This window comes from Bos taurus, chromosome X (assembly GCF_002263795.3).
Source record: "Bos taurus isolate L1 Dominette 01449 registration number 42190680 breed Hereford chromosome X, ARS-UCD2.0, whole genome shotgun sequence".
NCBI classification, from domain to species: domain Eukaryota; kingdom Metazoa; phylum Chordata; class Mammalia; order Artiodactyla; family Bovidae; genus Bos; species Bos taurus.
Window position 1 is genome coordinate 118,852,015 of NC_037357.1, and position 17,777 is coordinate 118,869,791.

At 42.2% G+C, this 17,777-nt stretch overlaps 1 protein-coding gene across 2 annotated transcripts in view; it reads right to left on the reverse strand.

The window, feature by feature from the left end:
* Positions 1–17,777, reverse strand: part of PDK3 (pyruvate dehydrogenase kinase 3) — an 82,501-nt gene that overhangs the window by 36,267 nt on the left and 28,457 nt on the right. For both annotated transcript variants that reach the window (XM_005228353.4, NM_001101934.2), the window contains exons 3-5: positions 14,214–14,285; positions 10,027–10,211; positions 7,429–7,518 (exon numbers count right to left, since the gene is read on the reverse strand). In XM_005228353.4, coding sequence (XP_005228410.1) covers positions 7,429–7,518; positions 10,027–10,211; positions 14,214–14,285 — 347 coding nt within the window. The remainder of the gene's footprint in view (positions 1–7,428; positions 7,519–10,026; positions 10,212–14,213; positions 14,286–17,777) is intronic.

The window sequence follows — 17,777 nt, forward strand, 5'->3', positions numbered from 1 at the left end:
GAAAAGGATACCAAAAATCATAAAGCTCATGCTTAAGAAGCACTACCCAAACAAGGTAAATTCATATGACCACAAAGCATTACAGTCACAGGTATGCTTCTTTTAAGACAAGCTGAAGTCAATTCTCACAAGGTTTATCTATCATCATCTACCCAAAACTCATCCTGAGAGGAGAGAATCAGGGTTTTGTTTTTTTTAAGTGCCAGAACCTCTGCCACTGCCCAAAACACAGCCAACTGGAGAAGTGAGGAAAGAACATCTAACACAAGAGCAACCAATCCACAGGCTGATCAGACGCATAAGCGTCCTGGGCAAAGAGATAGGCTGAGTTGATGAAATTCATCTTCTGCGCATTCAGGATGGAGACAGTCAGGCAGAGCAGAAGACAAAATGATACATGGAGAGTTATGATGAGTAGAAAGAAGGCCTGGAGTGCCTGTTCTCACCCTTAACAAGCTGCCTTAAACGGTTTGCCTGTCTATAGACAAGACAGTGGGGTGGGCAGCCATGACTTGACCAGTTCAGTCACTCAGTTGTGTCTGCAGCATGCCAGGCTTCCCAGTCTATCACCAACTCCTGGAGCCTGCTCAAACTCATGTCCATTGAGTTGGTGATGCCATCCGACCATCTCATCTTCTGTCGTCCCCTCCTCCCCTTCTCCTCCTGCCTCTTTCCCAGCATCAGGATCTTTTCCAATGAGTCAGTTCTTCACATCAGGTGGCCAAAGTATTGGAGTTTCAGCTTCAGCATCAGTCCTTCCAACGAATATTCAGGACTGACTTTCTTTAGGACTGACTGGTTTGATCTCCCAGTCCAAGGGACTCTCAAGAGTCTTGAGAGCGACTTGACCAACCCACTTACTAAGATACATAGGAAAAAACCCTGCTTTCTGCTGCCCAGTTCCAATCTCTAGAGCTCCGACTGGAATGTGTTTCTTGCCCTAGGATTACCATGGGACCTACTAGGTTCTCTGAATGCGTCTGTCTCCTGAGTTGGCGGGAGTAGGTCTCTCTTACTCATCACCTGAAGAGCCCGAAGTGAGAGCACAAGACATTATTTCTGACCAGAATAATGACATACTCTTCAGATTCCATCTGTGTGCTATTAGGCTAAGCTGAGCAATAACAGCATTTAGGAACAACACAGGTGAGCTAACGTTGCTGTGAGAGCTGACTTTTGTACCAAGTACTTCAGTCTGTACCTTTAAAATGATCTTACCATAGGATTCTCCATTTTGTTTTTGCAGTTTCTTACAAAGAAAGGAGGGGAAACAGTCACAATGGAAGGCACCTCCTAGAGGATAATGGGAACTGCTCTACAACGCTAATTCTAGCATTCACTGCCAGGAGGCTGTAATTTGCAGATGTGTAAAGGTAGATATTAATGTGCTAAATAAGCAGCAAGGAGGCATGCTTCAGTGTGCTGCACATTCAATTACTGTGATGCAGGATGCACCCCACTCTAACACATTTATACAACTGTCTAGTCAAAAATAAAAATATTGTCCCTACCTTTCTACATAAAAGTTCCCTAGAGTCTCAAGAGATCTAAGTATGGGATCACTGTTAGTTCCTTCAGGCTTCCCTAAGGCTATAAAACACACATGTGCATGTGCATACCCATGTACAGGCACATATGTGTACATGCACACGCGCCTGCACGCACACACACACAGGTCATCTGGTGCTGACATCTGACTATGCTTACACCATGCAGGACCTTCACCGCTGAGAAAATCAACAGCAGAGCTGTCATTAGAACTTAGAACCCCTATACCCTCTACCTCAAGCTTCCTAAAACAAAAGGAAAGGAAAACAAATATGAGAGACAGAGATGCTGAGTTAGAAGATTAACTGAGAAATCTCAGAAGCTAAGAGGAGAAGGGGAAAAACCAGTGAAAACAATACTGTCTTCAAAAAAGGAAGGCAGTGGGAAGACATCACTAAGAGTTGTGGGTGCTGACACGCATCTCTTCCTCTTCTGGCGGTACTGGGGCGGATTGGGAAGAAGAGCTGGAGAGGCCTGGAGCCTTGAGGACTCTGCCTGCTGCCCCTGGGGCACCTGGCAATGGAGGCTCCAGTGTCTTTTTACTAGAAGACATGGAAGAACTTCTAGGCCTGCTGAGAGCCAGTGCTCTCTGCCTTGTTGACTCTTTCTCAGACTTATTTTGAACCAGAAAGAGCTTCTGCTTGGGTATCCAGACACTCCGAGAATTAAGAATGGGGTCCACAGGCATGAAACAGAAAGCTGCCTATTAAAATGTGCTTTGTCCACAAGGAGGAAAGAGACTTTCATGTTTCCTGCTAGGCTGTCAAGCCAATTCTGCCATGGCAGGAAAGGCAACTGATTTAAGACTAGTGCCTCACTGAGGAATAAGGATTATATGTACCTGGCTGGGAAAACCAACTAATATAGAGGTTATGAGTACAGAAGATCAGATACTGAATTCATCCAGGAAGGTGGTGTGTGGTGGGCACTGGAGATGGGGAAATACACACGTACTATGGATTTCATAGAGAGATGCATGTTATTCACAGTTATATACCAATCTGTAAAGTGGGTATGAATTCAAATGTAGAAAACAATGTTCTCACTGGGTTATGAAGACAGGTGATTTTTAGTCTCTTCCATCTTTTCCCACATTTTCTCAGTTTTCTTCAGTGAGCACTTTTTATGGTTAGATAGCATCACCAACTTAATAGACATGAATCTGAGCAAACTCCAGGAGGTAATAAAGGACAGAGGAGCCTGGTGTGCTGCAGTTCATGGGGTCACAAAGAGTCAGACATGACTTAGTGACTCAACAACAATATGGTATTAGTCCTCTTAACTGACCAAACTGGGAACAGGAGTTGGATGACTGACAAAAAAGTTGCATAGTAAGAAACCATAAAATATGACTACAACTGTAAATATTAACCTAAAACACACATATGAATACACAGTTTATTCCTCTACCAATCTTCTCATGTAAGGCCAAAGCCCCTCCTTTGAATAGGGGTTCCAGGTCATATTTCTTAGATAAACAATACTGCACACAGCTATGAATTCCAATTTCTTTAAAGTGCACTAGAGATACTTGTCAAGCAATCTGAGTGCAGATTCCTACTCATATTTTTACTCACCGCTGCCCTGTCACCTAATAGTTACCTTGTTCCCAGTTACTTCATTACATTTTTAAGAAACTTTTTTTATCAAGCCTTTCCAGAGCATTCAACCTGATTTTTATGGAAATCAGTTTCTTTTCTGTACTCACATTTCTTCAGTTTACATAACGTATAAATAAATTGTGTATGTTTATACATATTGATGTGGTATAATTTACACCAACAGTTTGAAGACAAGTGACCCTTAGTTAACACAGGCCTCCCCAAGCGGAAGAAGCACCACTGCATTCTAGAAAGTATGTCCAAGCCAAGCATCCTCAGTGTGCTGTGGTGCAATTTATGATTTACGAAGGTGGAAGAAGAGCTGATGGTGTGGAAGTTGCTTCAAAGGTTCGTGCACTTTCAGAATCTAAAACCAGCCCCCACTGTTGTCTTCCTCAAGGAAAGAGGTTATTAAGAAATAAAAAACAAGGTTTGAAGGAAGTGGTGGGGAGTGGGAAGCAGGGCAGTCCTTGCCCCACCCTTCCTGAGTGTGAGGTGTAGCTGTGCGTTGGGGGAGGCGGCAGAGGGGCGTGGGGTTAAGCTTTGCCTTTTAGTTGTACCAGACAAGTAGTAGGAATGATTCCATGAGAGGATGGATGGAATAAACTGTGTTCACCCTAACAGGTGGGTTTGCTGAGTACAAAGTCAAAAAGGGCAGGAGAAGGAGTGAAGATAAAGCTGTGAGTGAGCCCAGAATGAGGGAGGGAGCCATCTGGCCCAGGTCAAAGCCTTGACTGAAAAGGCCCAAGAAAGCAGGAGACACAAACTTCTAGGTTTTTTCTTTCAAATACTGATCCAGCTGTCTTGCACATAATCCTCGGCTAGTGTTTGGTACAAAACTTCTGTCCCCGAGAAAAGTGATGCAAGCATGAATGAGAGTTAATTCCAGCCTTTTAGGAATTTACACCCCCGTTAGAGCTTCCCTTGTGGCTCAGCTGGTAAAGAATCCACCTGCAATGCAGAAGACCTAGGTTCAATCCCCGGGTTGGGAAGATCTGGAGAAGGGAAAGGCTACCCACTCCAGTGTTCTGGCCTGGAGAATTCCATGGACTGTATAGGCCACGGGGTCACAGATAGTCGGACACGATTGAGCAACTTTAACTTTCACTTTAGAGAGACCAACAGGAGCATCGCTACAAATGACGCCAAGTCCAGGCAGGATTCAGGAAGAGCCACACAGACAATAAGGGCTGCAAACACCGGCCCTTGCTCTCCACCAGCGTGCAGCCGCCTCCTCTGACTCACTGGACAGCAGCACTAACGACTGCCAAGAATGCCCATTAGTTCTCTACTTACACTGACTCATGGCTACGACCTCTCTAAAAATGAGCGAGACGCTTTTTGTAGAGAAACACTGAGATGATAAAAAAGGAGTGTATTTTTACAGCTTTATCATGAAGAACTGCAAACACAGACAGAAGCACAGAGCACAGTGTCAAGAATCCTTGTGTGCTCATCACAAGACTCAATGCTTCCCAACACAGCCCAGTCTTTCTCACTGCCCACTCTCTGGAGTCAATCCCACATGGCATTTTGTATCAAGTGTGGTATCTCAAAGAATCTCTCTTGAAGCTAAGGATGCCTTTAAAACGAACATAACCACAATGCAAATATCACACCTACAAAATTAACAATGTTTCTTGGACATCTGGGCTTCCCTAATGGCTCAGCTGGTAAAGAATCTGCCTGCAATGCAGGAGACCTGGGTTCGATCCCTGGGTTGGGAAGATACCAACTGGGTTGGAGAAGGGAATTGCTACCCACTCCAGTGGGTATCATCAAATATTCAATTGTTTTATCAATGTCCTAAATGATTTTAAATATTTTATAATTTACGCCTGAATATTCATTAGAAGGACTGATGCTGAAGCTGAAGCTGAAGCTCCAATAACTTTGGCCACCTGATGTGAAGAGCTGATTTGCTGGGAAAGATTGAAGGCAGGAGAAGGGGATGACAGAGGATGAGATGGTTGGATGCCATCACTGACTCAATGGACATGAGTTTGAGCAAACTCCAAGAGATGGTGGGACAGGGAAGCCTGGCATGCTGCGGTCCATGGGGTCGCAAAGAATCAGACAAGACTTAGTGACTCAACAACAACAATTTATGCCAGAAACAAACCAAAGGCACCAACTTATTACACAATCAATGGTATAAGTGAGAAGGCACATGACTCATGGGATTGCCCCAGGATGCTCATGAACTTGTCTACCTCCAGCCCTTGTTGGGTGCTTGTCCTGCTTCAGGAGCTCTACTTATGTCAACTCATTGAACCCTAGGATACAGGTGAATTGCCAAGAGTACTATTTTATTGATGAAGAAACGGAGGCCCAAAGATGTTATATAACATGTCCAAGGTCACCTAGCTCATCTAAATGTCTATCAGCTGATGAACAGATAAAACAAAATGCAGTCTATTCACACAATGGAATAGTATTGGACCATAAAAAGAAATAAAGTGCCGATTTATGTTACAACATGGGTGACACTTGAAAACATTACACTAAGTGAAAGAAACCAACCACAAAAGACCACACACTGTATCACTTCATTTACATGAAATGTCCAGAACTGGAATATCTGTAGAGACAGAAAGTAAACTAGTGGTTGCCTAGGGCTGGGGAGAGGGGTAGTGGGGAGTGACTGCTAATGAGCATGGGGTTTTCTTTGTGGGGTGATGAAACACTTCTAAAACTGGATTATGGTGACAGCTGCACAACTCTGTGAACATACTAGAAATCCCTGAATTGTACATTTTAAATGAGTGAATTGGATGGTATGTGAATTGTACTGCAATAAAGCCTTTCCTTTTTTAAAGTAAATTACCAGAGGTTGGAAGCCAAGGAGTATTTATTGACCATGTACACAGGCATATACTAAGTTCTAGGTGAGGTGCAATGTAAGTATAAGACAAAAACCCTGACTTCAAATTGCTGGCAGTTCAAGAGAAAAGGCATCTATGCAATGTATCAATATTATAATGCCCTTTTGCTTTATGGATATGTGTCTTGTCCATAAGACACATGTGGCAGTCAACTATGTGAACCAGGTTTTCTAGATCATAAAAGCTACTGGGCCAGGGCCAAGTGAACATACAGGCCCTGGTCAGATGGATCCTGCTTCCCTCCGCTGCCGGGGGCCTGCAGAGGGTTATCTTGTGAGAGAGAAACTTACAGGTATCTTCGGGAGCTGAAGCCGAGCCTATTCACTTATAACTGGAGTAATGTGAGTACATGTTTTCTAACTAAACAGAAGCCAAGGCAGTCTGACAAGCCTTGGCTGAGCTAAGGCCACCAGGGGGATACCCAGGGTAACCAAATATTAGTAACACAGGTTTTCCTTAGCTTCAGCGGCTGAAGATCTGGTCTGTTCCCCCACCAGGGAGGCTGCCGACACTGGGTCCCCTCCCTTGGCCCTCTAAGCTTCGATGGCAAGGGTCACTCCACTTTAGGCGGGCTTGAGAGCTTTGCCAAAGAGACCAAGCCCTGCTCTACCTGTTCTCACCTAGCTACACAATCCAGACAAAGGACAGCAAGAGAGATCCTGATGACGATCTGGGAGAGCGATGGTCATGACAGGGTAAGATGTGGGTTTAGAGGAAGGCTGCAGGAGACACGATCCAGGAAAGGGGACAGTCTCAGAATGTGAGGCTGCGCAGGGTAACCATAACACCAAAAAAAAAAAACTGGAGAGGGCCAGGAACCCGCTCAATGATTTACAACCAGGAAGGCTTTTTGGAGCTAGCATTTACCTTAAGTGAAAATTGAGGAAAATGCTGTTCTAATGCACTCTGTTGTACCCTGAGGCTAATGGAACAGAGCCCAGCTCAATGTCCAGTGAACCCGTGAGCACAAATGCCTCATAGAACCTACAACCTGGAGGGCATGTCGGCAAGATGTCTACTTTTTAACCAATGTGTGAATTCAGCTGAATTTTACAACAAGGGTTTATATTCTCAAATTTTCAGACAGTGGTGGCAATCAAAACTTAGACTCTTACCTAAACTCATAAATATTTACTATTTAGCTAGAACTATAAGAAAAACCCTGGTCCATGAAGTAGAAAATCCCATTTTGAGCATCACAAACTATGCATCATTGCCTGAGCTGCCAAGAAAGAACAGATCATATTTGGATCATGTGGCTTGGGCCCACAGTGGTCTGATGAACCAGCAAACAGTTCAATGCCATAACCCTACAGCCAAGCTGCCTCAACAAAACTGCATCCCTAACGCATCCCAACGAAACAAAATCTCTAACATGACACTGGCCTCCTTACCTTTCACAACATCAGCAACGTTGCAGGTGGGATCAATACTTCCGATGTGTTTCGGATGCACAGGATTGGTGTCACCGCCAAACAGAAGTGCTAAACACACCCAAGAGAAAAGGGAGAGGATTAAAAACACTTGGCTAGGATGGTCAGGCAGAGGAATTCAGGGCTTTTAAGTTTTGAAACGATCCTCTCATTGTGAAAGCTGTTTTAGCAGCCACAGTGACTTAGAGTAACAGAATCCACTCAACTGGTTGGTGATCAGTTATCGTACAGTGGAGGACCTGCCATGCCGTGAGACCTGCCACGTGCAGTTAGCCAGTCCTAAAGCAGCAACATGAAGCACGTATCCAACCTGCTCTCCCCGACCCAATGTGATCTGGTTGAAAAACTGCTTCCTTTCATCCTGAATCAAGTTAACCCACCTTCTCAGCAATATCCTAGACAGTTATTCCAACATTCACTAAATATTTACAAAATAGTCTACAGCATTAGGCTAGGCTTACAAAGGGTCTTTTACCATGAACACTTCAAATGCCTCGATCATAGAAGTTACTTTCACCATACTACACTATTTGTGCAAGCATTTTTAAGAGAACACTCAACTACTTTCATAATATACAAGGTTGGCAAAATTTTACTTCTGAAAAAAACCTAAGTTGTGGTACATATATACAATGGAATGGAATATTACTCAGCCATAAAAATGAATGAATTTGAGTCAGTTCTAGTAAGGTGGATGAGCCTAGAGTCTCTTATACAGAGTGAAATAAGTCAGAAAGAGAAAAAAAAAGTATCAGATATTAAAGCATATATATGGATTCTACAAAAATGGTACTGATGAACCTATCTGAAGGTCAGGAATAGAAATGGAGATGCGAGAACAGACTTATGAACACAGCAGGGAAGGAAAGGGTGGGACAATTAAAGACAGTAGCACTGACACATACACACAAAGTGAAGTCGCTCAGTCGTATACAACTCTTTGCGACCCCATGGACTGTAGCCTACCAGGCTTCTCCATCCATGGGATTTCCCAGGCGAGAGTACTGGAGTGGGTTGCCTTTCCTTCTCCAGGAAATCTTCCCGACCCAGGGATTGAACCCTGGTCTCCTGCATTGTAAGCAGACGCTTACCGTCTGAGCCACCAGGGAAGTCCTACAACCACGTGTAAAACAGACAGCTAGTGGGGAGTTGCTATATGACACAGGGAGCTCAACCTGGTGCTCTGTGACAACCTAGAAGGCTGGGATGGGGTGGGAGGGAGGTTCAAGAGGGAGGACAATTTATACAATTGTATACTTTATAATTATAAAATATGCATAATTTTGGATGATTCATGTTGTTGTATGGCAGAAACCAACACAACATTGTAAATCAATTATCCTCCAATTAAAAATAATTTTTTTAAAAAGCCAAAAGGAGACCCCTTCAAAGAAAAAAGCAATCTGAATGCAAATGTTTATATGTGTGACTATTTTTAAGTCAAACAAGAAATGGGAAATAACTTAGACTCCACGAAAGGAAAATGCTTAAATAAAATAGGTGAAGGTTTTAATTATGAAAGAGGACAAACATGGGCATTAGGCCAATATGTAAAGTGCCAATTGATTAAGTGGAAGAAAAACAAGAGATGCGCAAGTTTAATGATCGAAAAACATGTACATGGTTTAATGATCAAAAACCATGTGGACATACATATTCAGGTCAGAAAGAAAATGCAGTTATCTAAGTAGTTTAATTCAATAGTATTGGGGTTCTTTATTTTTTTCTTTTAAATTTCCTGTAAATTGCCAAACATTTACATTTTCAACAGACATACATTTAGAACAAACCCACATTTAACAGCTGCATAACATTTGTTTATCCAAATAAAGTAATATTACTAAAATAAAGATGCTCTGTCCATTTTCTGACTCAACAAAGAGGATGAATTCGACTCTAGACACTAGATGCTTTTTCATAAAAATTATGAAATTGGACACAGAGACACGCTGAAAATGAGTTTAAAAGTTTTTGTGGAGAGAATTTTAGTTATTCTTTTCTTATCTGCTTATCAGCCTAGAGAGGAGAGTAAAACTCTCAATACAAGATTAGTGTTTGACAATTCCACGTAATCTGATTTCACTGATCACTGTGAAATGTAAGATCAATTGCTCATATTGCCAACATGCCAATTCAATATTCTCAGTATCATTATGTCAGGTTTGTTTTTAAAACCAAAAAAGGAAACCATGTGCCATCCTGGATAAAGATTAGAACTGACTCTAGAGACACTGAAAGTATTCGGAGATGAACACCAGGCTGCCAGGTGCCTGTCAGATACTATGCCCCACCAGGAACATAACAGCAGAGGCTTAAAAGGCAGGCAGTGGTCCTGTCTGTAATATGAGTATCCAAAAAGCCTTTCAAGGATTTCCTTTAACTGAGAGTTCTAAAGATTAGCTTTTTCATAGATAGAACTCACTTAGGAAAAACTGACCTAGAAGTAAAATTTCTAGACAAAAATGCAGATCAGTAATTGAAAGTGAAGCAATAGGAAAACATTTGGGTGAAATAACTCTGATTATCTTTTCAAAACTGGACCAGGAAAACCCAACTTACTGTGCTGGTTAATAAGCATGCGGAAAGAGATGCGGTTGGTATAAAATCGGTCCAGAAAATACTGGATGTTACTGCTAATGAATGGATCAAACCCAAACTTCTCCTTGTACTCGATCACTCCTTGGGCCATTGTAGGAACCACATCATTGTGTCTATTTCTGACTTTAATTAGGACTTGGAGAAAGCTGCATGGGAAGGAAACAAAAAAAGTGGTCAGTCTTTATGTTTCATGGACTAATGCACAAATTTCCCAGCTTTATTTCAGAACTATTTACCTGCTGGTATTTTTATAGGCAGAACCATCATTATCATCATAGGCTACAAGGAAGTACTCACAAGAAACTAAAGGATTACCCAGTTTTTGCTTGAAACTTTCTATAGAAAGTCTTCCTTCGGAAATACTTCTTAAATAAAGAAACAGAATGCTCAAATACCTTTTTAGGAATCCACTGACTTTCTAGATAAATAATTACATATGAAACAGACCCTATAAATGTTTGCTGAATACACAACTGCAGAATTTATTGATGTTTCTTCTGACAACATGAAGACAATACCAAAAATCTCCAAGGATTTATGATGGACTCTTAAAAAGATAGCTTCCATGAAGAAATAAATGGTGCCAAACTGTTTAAAAGCAAAAATTTGAAGCAAATTTCTCACAGCAGTACAACAGTGATGGAACACAGATAGAACAAAGGTGATTAAGACAAACCTATTCAAATATTTGGGTACATTATTGTAAAGGTGTAGAGGGAAAACTATATTGAGAATGGTAACTAAGAACAGAAAGGCAAGTCAATGGAACCAAATAAAAACCTTGGAACCAGAATCAAGGATGAATGAGAAGGTGTGTGTAAAAATTCAGCAATATTGATGATGAAGTGACAATGTAAGTCAGTAGGGAAACAAATTAGTTGGGATAGCTGACTAACAATATAAGTCATGCTCCAATTTTAAACCTTATGCCCAAAAATGGATTAAAAAACTTAAATGTAAAAGGGTGAAATTGTAGAAAAGAAAGAAGAAAATCAGGTGAGTAAGTATATAACCTTGGGAGTAAGGAAGACTGTTCTAAGCCTAATACCAAAGGCAGAAACCATGAAGAAACAAATCATAGGCCTGTCTAGGATCTCGGCAATCTTATAAGGACACAAGAAAAGTTAAATCTGAGAAATATACATTCACAAGAGTTACTATTCTTAGTAAAGGAAAAGATGACCACACTCTAACAGAAAACTAGGCAAGGGGCCTGGTATCAATAGAAAATGTACCAGAGGGCATGCAAATGCCAATAACTTTACCTTTGAAATAATAAAAGGAAAGCAAATTAAAACAATGCAACACTATGCTTACCGGACTGGCAAAGAATAACCACTGCTGGCTAGAGAGTGGGCACGTAGCTGATGAATTTCTAGGGGCGACTGAGCAGCCTGTATCAAAAGCCCAAACAAAGTTATTCCACTCCCAGGAACTGACTCTAGGAAAAGAACTGGATAAGGTCAACAACCGTATTTCAGAGCTGTTCTTTAGAGCACTACTTAGGGTAGCAAGAAGACCACAAACTATTCTAAACCCAGTAACAGGAGATCAAGTCATCTGACTTATCTACAGGCGGACCACTATGTAGACCTATAATACTGACACTGTTATTTTTGTAAAAACCAAAACAAAACATTCTGTACATATAGAAACACGTACGCCAAGTTAAAAGTATGGATGGAAGGAAAATGTTAACAGTTTAATTTCCAGTAATGGAAATTTGGAGTGACTATCTGCATAGTCTTATGTTTCTCAATGATGAAACTCTTCTGTAATAAATACATATGTACAGAGACAGCAAAAATGAATAAGTCAACTCAGAAATTAGAAGGTCAAAATTATTCATGAGAAATTTTCTAATGGACCATTTATCCTTTACATAATGCTCTTCCCAATGTAATCATAATGAAATATTACTAAAGTGTAACAATTCATTACAGTAGGAAAGTGACTCAACTTATCTGTAGGGAGGAGACTTGCCTCAATGGTTCAATTCTCAGACTACTTACCCAATCTTCTGGGGCTCCTTTTCTTTTTTGCAACAAGTCTTATTTAATTTTACATTTTTGGCCACACCCAGGGCTTCCCTGGTGGCTCAGACAGTGAAGAATCTGCCTGCAATGCAGGAGACCTGGGTTTGATCCCTGGGTTTGGAAGATCCCCTAGAGGAGGGCAAGGCAACCCACTCCAGTATTCTTGCCTGGAGAATTTCCACGGACAGAGGAGCCTGGTGGGCTACAGTGCATGGGGTCACAAAGAGTCGGACACAACTGAGTGATTAAGCACAGCACTGTGGCACATGGGAGCTTAGTTCCCTGATCAGAGATCGAACCGGCACCCCCTGCATAAGAAGACAAAGACTCAACCACTGGACCACTGTGGAAGTCCCGGGCTCTTCTAAACTTTGTCACTATGATCAACATCCTCATCTTCCTTGCTACTTTCACTTTACTTATGATTTCCCTGCTCACGACTCCTATATAACCTCTCACTGAGCAGAAAAGGCTGCTATGATGAACAGGACTCCCCATTCCTTCCTTTACCACAAGCATCTGGCTTCTACAACCTCAAGTCTCCCAACTAGCTTCATGGCAACCTGGGCAGGTTACTGAAACTCACTGAGAGCTGTTATCATTACGATCTTGTACACACTGGATCCAGAAGTTGGCAGCTTCTAAAGGCTTGTGTCCACAAATTACAGGACTGCAGGAAGTACACAGCAGAAATGTAATATCACAGATGCTCACAAACCTACATCCCCAAATCTGAAGCTAGAGAGGTCAGTCCTTATTTGCAGGATACCAGCCAAACAAACTGTCACTAGCTAAGGACTTTGGTGAAAACAAAGCTTCTGGATTCGATTCATTTAACTTCGATAACTTAAATGACAGCAAAGGCCTGTAACAAGGAAAGCGTTACAGCCGGGGCCCTAATCCAACGCCTCTTCTTCCACATTTCATAGACCCATTAAGAAAACATCTCACGAAGTAAAAACAGGTCAGGACTTTTTTTCCTTTGCATTTTAATTTACAAGTACATCTGACCTAGCGACTCAGACTCAGACCAGCAGTTCTGGCAATATGGTGCATTGCAAAGAGCAACTGTACTGAGGGAGAGTGAATATGATTTAGAGACTCAGCTCTGCTCCAAACTGACGTTACGATCTGGGGGAAGTCACTTCCCATCTTGGACCTCATTTTCCTTATCTGTGAATTGAGACAGCTGGGTTAAATGCCTGGAGCTAAGGTCACTTATGTAATGTGATATTTCTTAGTTCTTTTTATGGAACACCTACATGTAAGGCATTTGGCCACAATGATGTGGGCCAGGTTTCTACTTGGAAATTCCTCAGCACAACAGGCCTGCTGTATGCATTCAATGATGGGTACATGAAAGAGGAGAAAATTAATGGGAAGAGGACACAATTTCTCCTGGCTGGGGAAAAAACACACTCAGAGCTGGGTGTTTTCTGGTTAAATGAAAAAGAAAAACTGGAAATATTTTCCATCAGCATGCAAATTTAGCAGTCTCCATGCCTAATAGCAGCAATGGAATTCAGAATAGTTATGTTAATAGCATACTTTTATGCTTCTCCATAATAAAAGCATTATCTTTTCTCTGAGCTCAAATGTAATTACTGCATTGAAACTTTAAAAACAAATTATAAGGGACTAAGTACATAAACTCATGTATACACAGAGGTCAGTGCATTCTTAAAACTACCACTAGGTGGAACATTTACTGCAATATTTACGGTGGGTGCCCAGCACCAGTTCACCAGAAAGAAGCACAAGTATTAAGAATTAGATCATGAGGTGTAATTTGAAGGGTCTTCTGGTACTAGTTAAATTCTTAGCTCAAATTTAGAGTGGGGAGGGAGGTGGGAAGGGGGTTCAGGATGGGTAGGGGAAGAGACACACATGTATACCTGTGGCCGATTCATGTTGATATATGGCAAAAACCATCACAATAAGTAATTATCCTCCAATGAAAAATTAATTAATTAAAAAACTGCAATGTTGAGCTGTTACCCATTAAGAAACCTAATGCTTCCATCCCACTTGTACTTCTTGGCTCTCAGTGATGTGAGTTCCATTTACCAAAACATTTTTTTGACTTTCAGGTAAGTTTAGTATCCTACTTACTTATCCAAGACCTGCGGATCTTCAGGGCTCTTATTTTCATATTCTAGAAGTTCAAGAAAACTCTGCATATACCTGAAAAAGAGATACTGTGTTAGTTGCCTACCCAACATCCAGCCTCCTTCCCCTCTTCCTTTGTCACCAGCCAGTTCAGTCGTGTCCAACTCTTTGTGACCCCATGGACTATACAGTCCATGGAATTCTCTAGGCCAGAATACTGGAGTAGGTAGCCATTCCCTTCTCCAGGGAATCTTCCCAACCCAGGAATCAAACCCAGGTCTCCCGCATTGCAGGCAGATTCTTTACCGTCTGAGCCACCAGTGAAGCCTTGGAATACCTTAAATTTCCACCCAGGTATCCATCCAATCCCCTCGCTCTCCCATGGAACTCAAGTGCTTCAGGGGAAGCTCATACTATGCAGAGCTCCTGAGTGGCCAGTTTTCCTCTGGGTAATCCTATTCCTCTTGTCACTAATTCCTAATTGGTCTGATAGTCCTGGTCTAAGCCTGTCACTGCACTGCATTCCCCCGAACTCAGGGGTTGGCTCAAGAATGGAGCCTCAATTCAGGCCACTAAAATGAGAGCAGATTTGCTGGTGGTCTTTGGGAGAGAGGTGCATGTAAAGCCTGCAACTGCTGCAGCTATTCTGTCACCAGGAGAAAATCCAGTCAGGACAGAGGACAAGATGGTTGGATGGCATCACCAACTCGATGGACGTGAGTTTGAACAAGCTCCAGGAGTTGGTGACGGACAGGGAAACCTGGCCTGCTACAGTCCACGGGGTCGCAAAGAGTCGGACACGACTGAGTGACTGAGCTGAACTGAATGAAGTCAATCCCATGGAAAGTAGGACCTTGAAAATCTCGTGACTCTCTGAATTACACCAACTCCAAAAGCTCATCCTATGGGAGGATCTTAGTCACCATTTATTGCTTCAGTCAGGCTTAGTTGGATTTTCTGCTAACTTGCTAATACACATATCCTAACTGGGACATCAAGTCTATAGTTTGATTACCAAAAAAAGTGCATAGAATATTTAATAAGCAAGTGTGTGACCCTGAAAAGGATGCTAAGAAGTTAGAATCAGAAATAAAGAGGATTCCTTCTTAGAGTTAACCTAAATTCATCAACATGTAAATGGAAGAGAAAGAATGCCTCTTCTCAGTTCAGTTCAGTTGCTCAGTCGCATCCAACTCTTTGCGAACCCATGGACTGCAGCACACCAGGCCTCCCTGTCCATCACCAACTCCAGGAGTCCACCCAAACTCATGTCCATTGAGTTGGTGATGCCATCCAACCATCTCATCTTCTGTTATCCCCTTCTCCTCCCATCTTCAACCATTCCCAGAATCAGAGTCTTTTCAAATGAGTCAGTTCTTTGCATCAGGTGGCCAAAGAATTGGAGTTTCAGCTTCAGCATCAGTCCTTCCAATGAATATTAGGACTGATTTCCTTTAGGATGGACTGGTTGGATCTCCTTGCAGTCCAAGGGACTCTCAAGAGTCTTCTCCAACACCACAGTTCAAAAGCATCAATTCTTCGGCGCTCAGCTTACCTTATAGTCCAACTCTCACATCCATACATGACTACTGGAAAAACCATAGCCTTGACAAGACGGACCTTTGTTGGCAAAGTAATGTCTCTGCTTTTTAATATGCTGTCTAGGTTGGTCATAACTTTCCTTCCAAGGAGTAAGCGTCTTTTAATTTCATGGCTGCAATCACCATCTGCAGTGATTTTGGAGCCCCCCCAAAATAAAGTCTGTCACTGTTTTCACTGTTTCCCCATCTATGCCTCTTTTAGGCCCTTTGAAACAGGTCCTGTTGCTGATTACCAACATATCTCAGTCAGGGCCAGCGTAAGCAATAATGTGTCCAGTAAAGATCTGGAGAATGGAGGAAATAATGCGATTCAGGATTCCAATTACTTAGAGGTGTGTGAGCTCTGCTTTGGGTCTGAACACGTCTGAACAAATTATCCCTTATCCCAATTATTTTTAGTAACTAATTACAACTAATCCTACTCTTCTGCGTTGGATAGAGGATGAGGGCATGCCAACAACTAACCATGACCGTTTAGCTTATAAACACATAAACAGGAATGATGTCTTATTAATCAGCCTCACCTGAACTTTGTGACAATGCATGATACTAAAGCATGTTCATCTCGGGATAATTTTTTAATATGGTTTCTGAGCATTTAAGGCTATGAATCAGACACTGTTAAAATCATTAGGTCAAGCCATCCTAAGAGGCCACAGGCAGCCATCCACAGTGATGCCCTCAGGCCTGCCACATGTCAGCAGATTTTCAGGCTGGCACACCATCCTTACGGAAGGGGATGTCATTTAAAAAAATGTTATAAGTGGAAAGAGGTCGAAGATTATGCTGAGCTTCTCATCCTGCAAGTCAAGAAGGCACAGAGAACACACTGACTCAGGTGAGCTTCATGGCCCAGTATACTTAAGATTCGCTTTCGAGAAGAAAAGGAAACGACAGGTCAAGATGACACATGCTCCTGAACTGGATTCCGAGATTGGGGCGATACAGTAATACTGAAAGATAGCTAGCCTATCCAGAATTTCCGGCCCAGTAGCAGGCCCCTAATAGTGCTTATATACTTCGTGGTGGAAAATCTCTTATCATGGTCTCAGAGCAATAAGAAAGTCTCATGCAAGCAAGAATAATACTTGCTGCTTCTAAAACAAGCTATGAGTTCAGGGCAAAATCCAACTGACTCTGAGATGGAAGCCAAGGTCGCTGCCTCTCTGAGCTATCCTGGGTCCTGGGTCTGCTGCGCCAGCCACGGCTGCCTGTCTGGGAGAGGAACTGAATACTGTACCTCTAAGACCACCCATAGACTGCTTCTCAGATGACTCATTCTCAACCCTAAGAATGTACTATAACCAGCATTACTGAGGAATGACTGGTGAATGGCTATCCTCCAGTAGCCCGGTCTAGCCACCAACTAATGAATGGTTCCACTCTCCTTGCATCCGGCCTCACGCACTCCTCCAGCTCTCTCCATGGGGACTTGCTCTCTGCTTGGAGAATACAGAGGAGACATGGAAGCATTTCCATGTAAATCCCTTTCTAAAAATACACCACCTGGTCTTCCCTCCTACCACTCAGCCACTGCCTCACACTCTGCCTACCGAGTGGGCAGTTCAGTCACAAACTCAACTTCCTCAATTAGACAGCACATGCTTTAAGCATCACATTAAGTTATCCTGTTAAGATTTTTCAGACTTTTCATGGGGCAGATGAAGCACAGCAGGTAGCTGATCTTTTTCACTTGGGATGCTCCCCTTCAAATGACTTAATTTGTCCTAAAATAAGTATGATCTTCCAAAAACTTTTTTAAAAGGAAAAACAGAAAAAACCATGACAGAGACTGGATCAAAGTAGCAACATTCCCCTAGTCAAAGAAAGAATTGGGAGACCTGCCCACAGGGGCCACTGCATTGGTATTCTTTCCATAATTTTCTTCACTTCCCTATTTTTTTTTCCAATAAAAATCACATTTATAACCGAAAAAATTTTAAGTCAAGAAAGTATCTGGTACAGT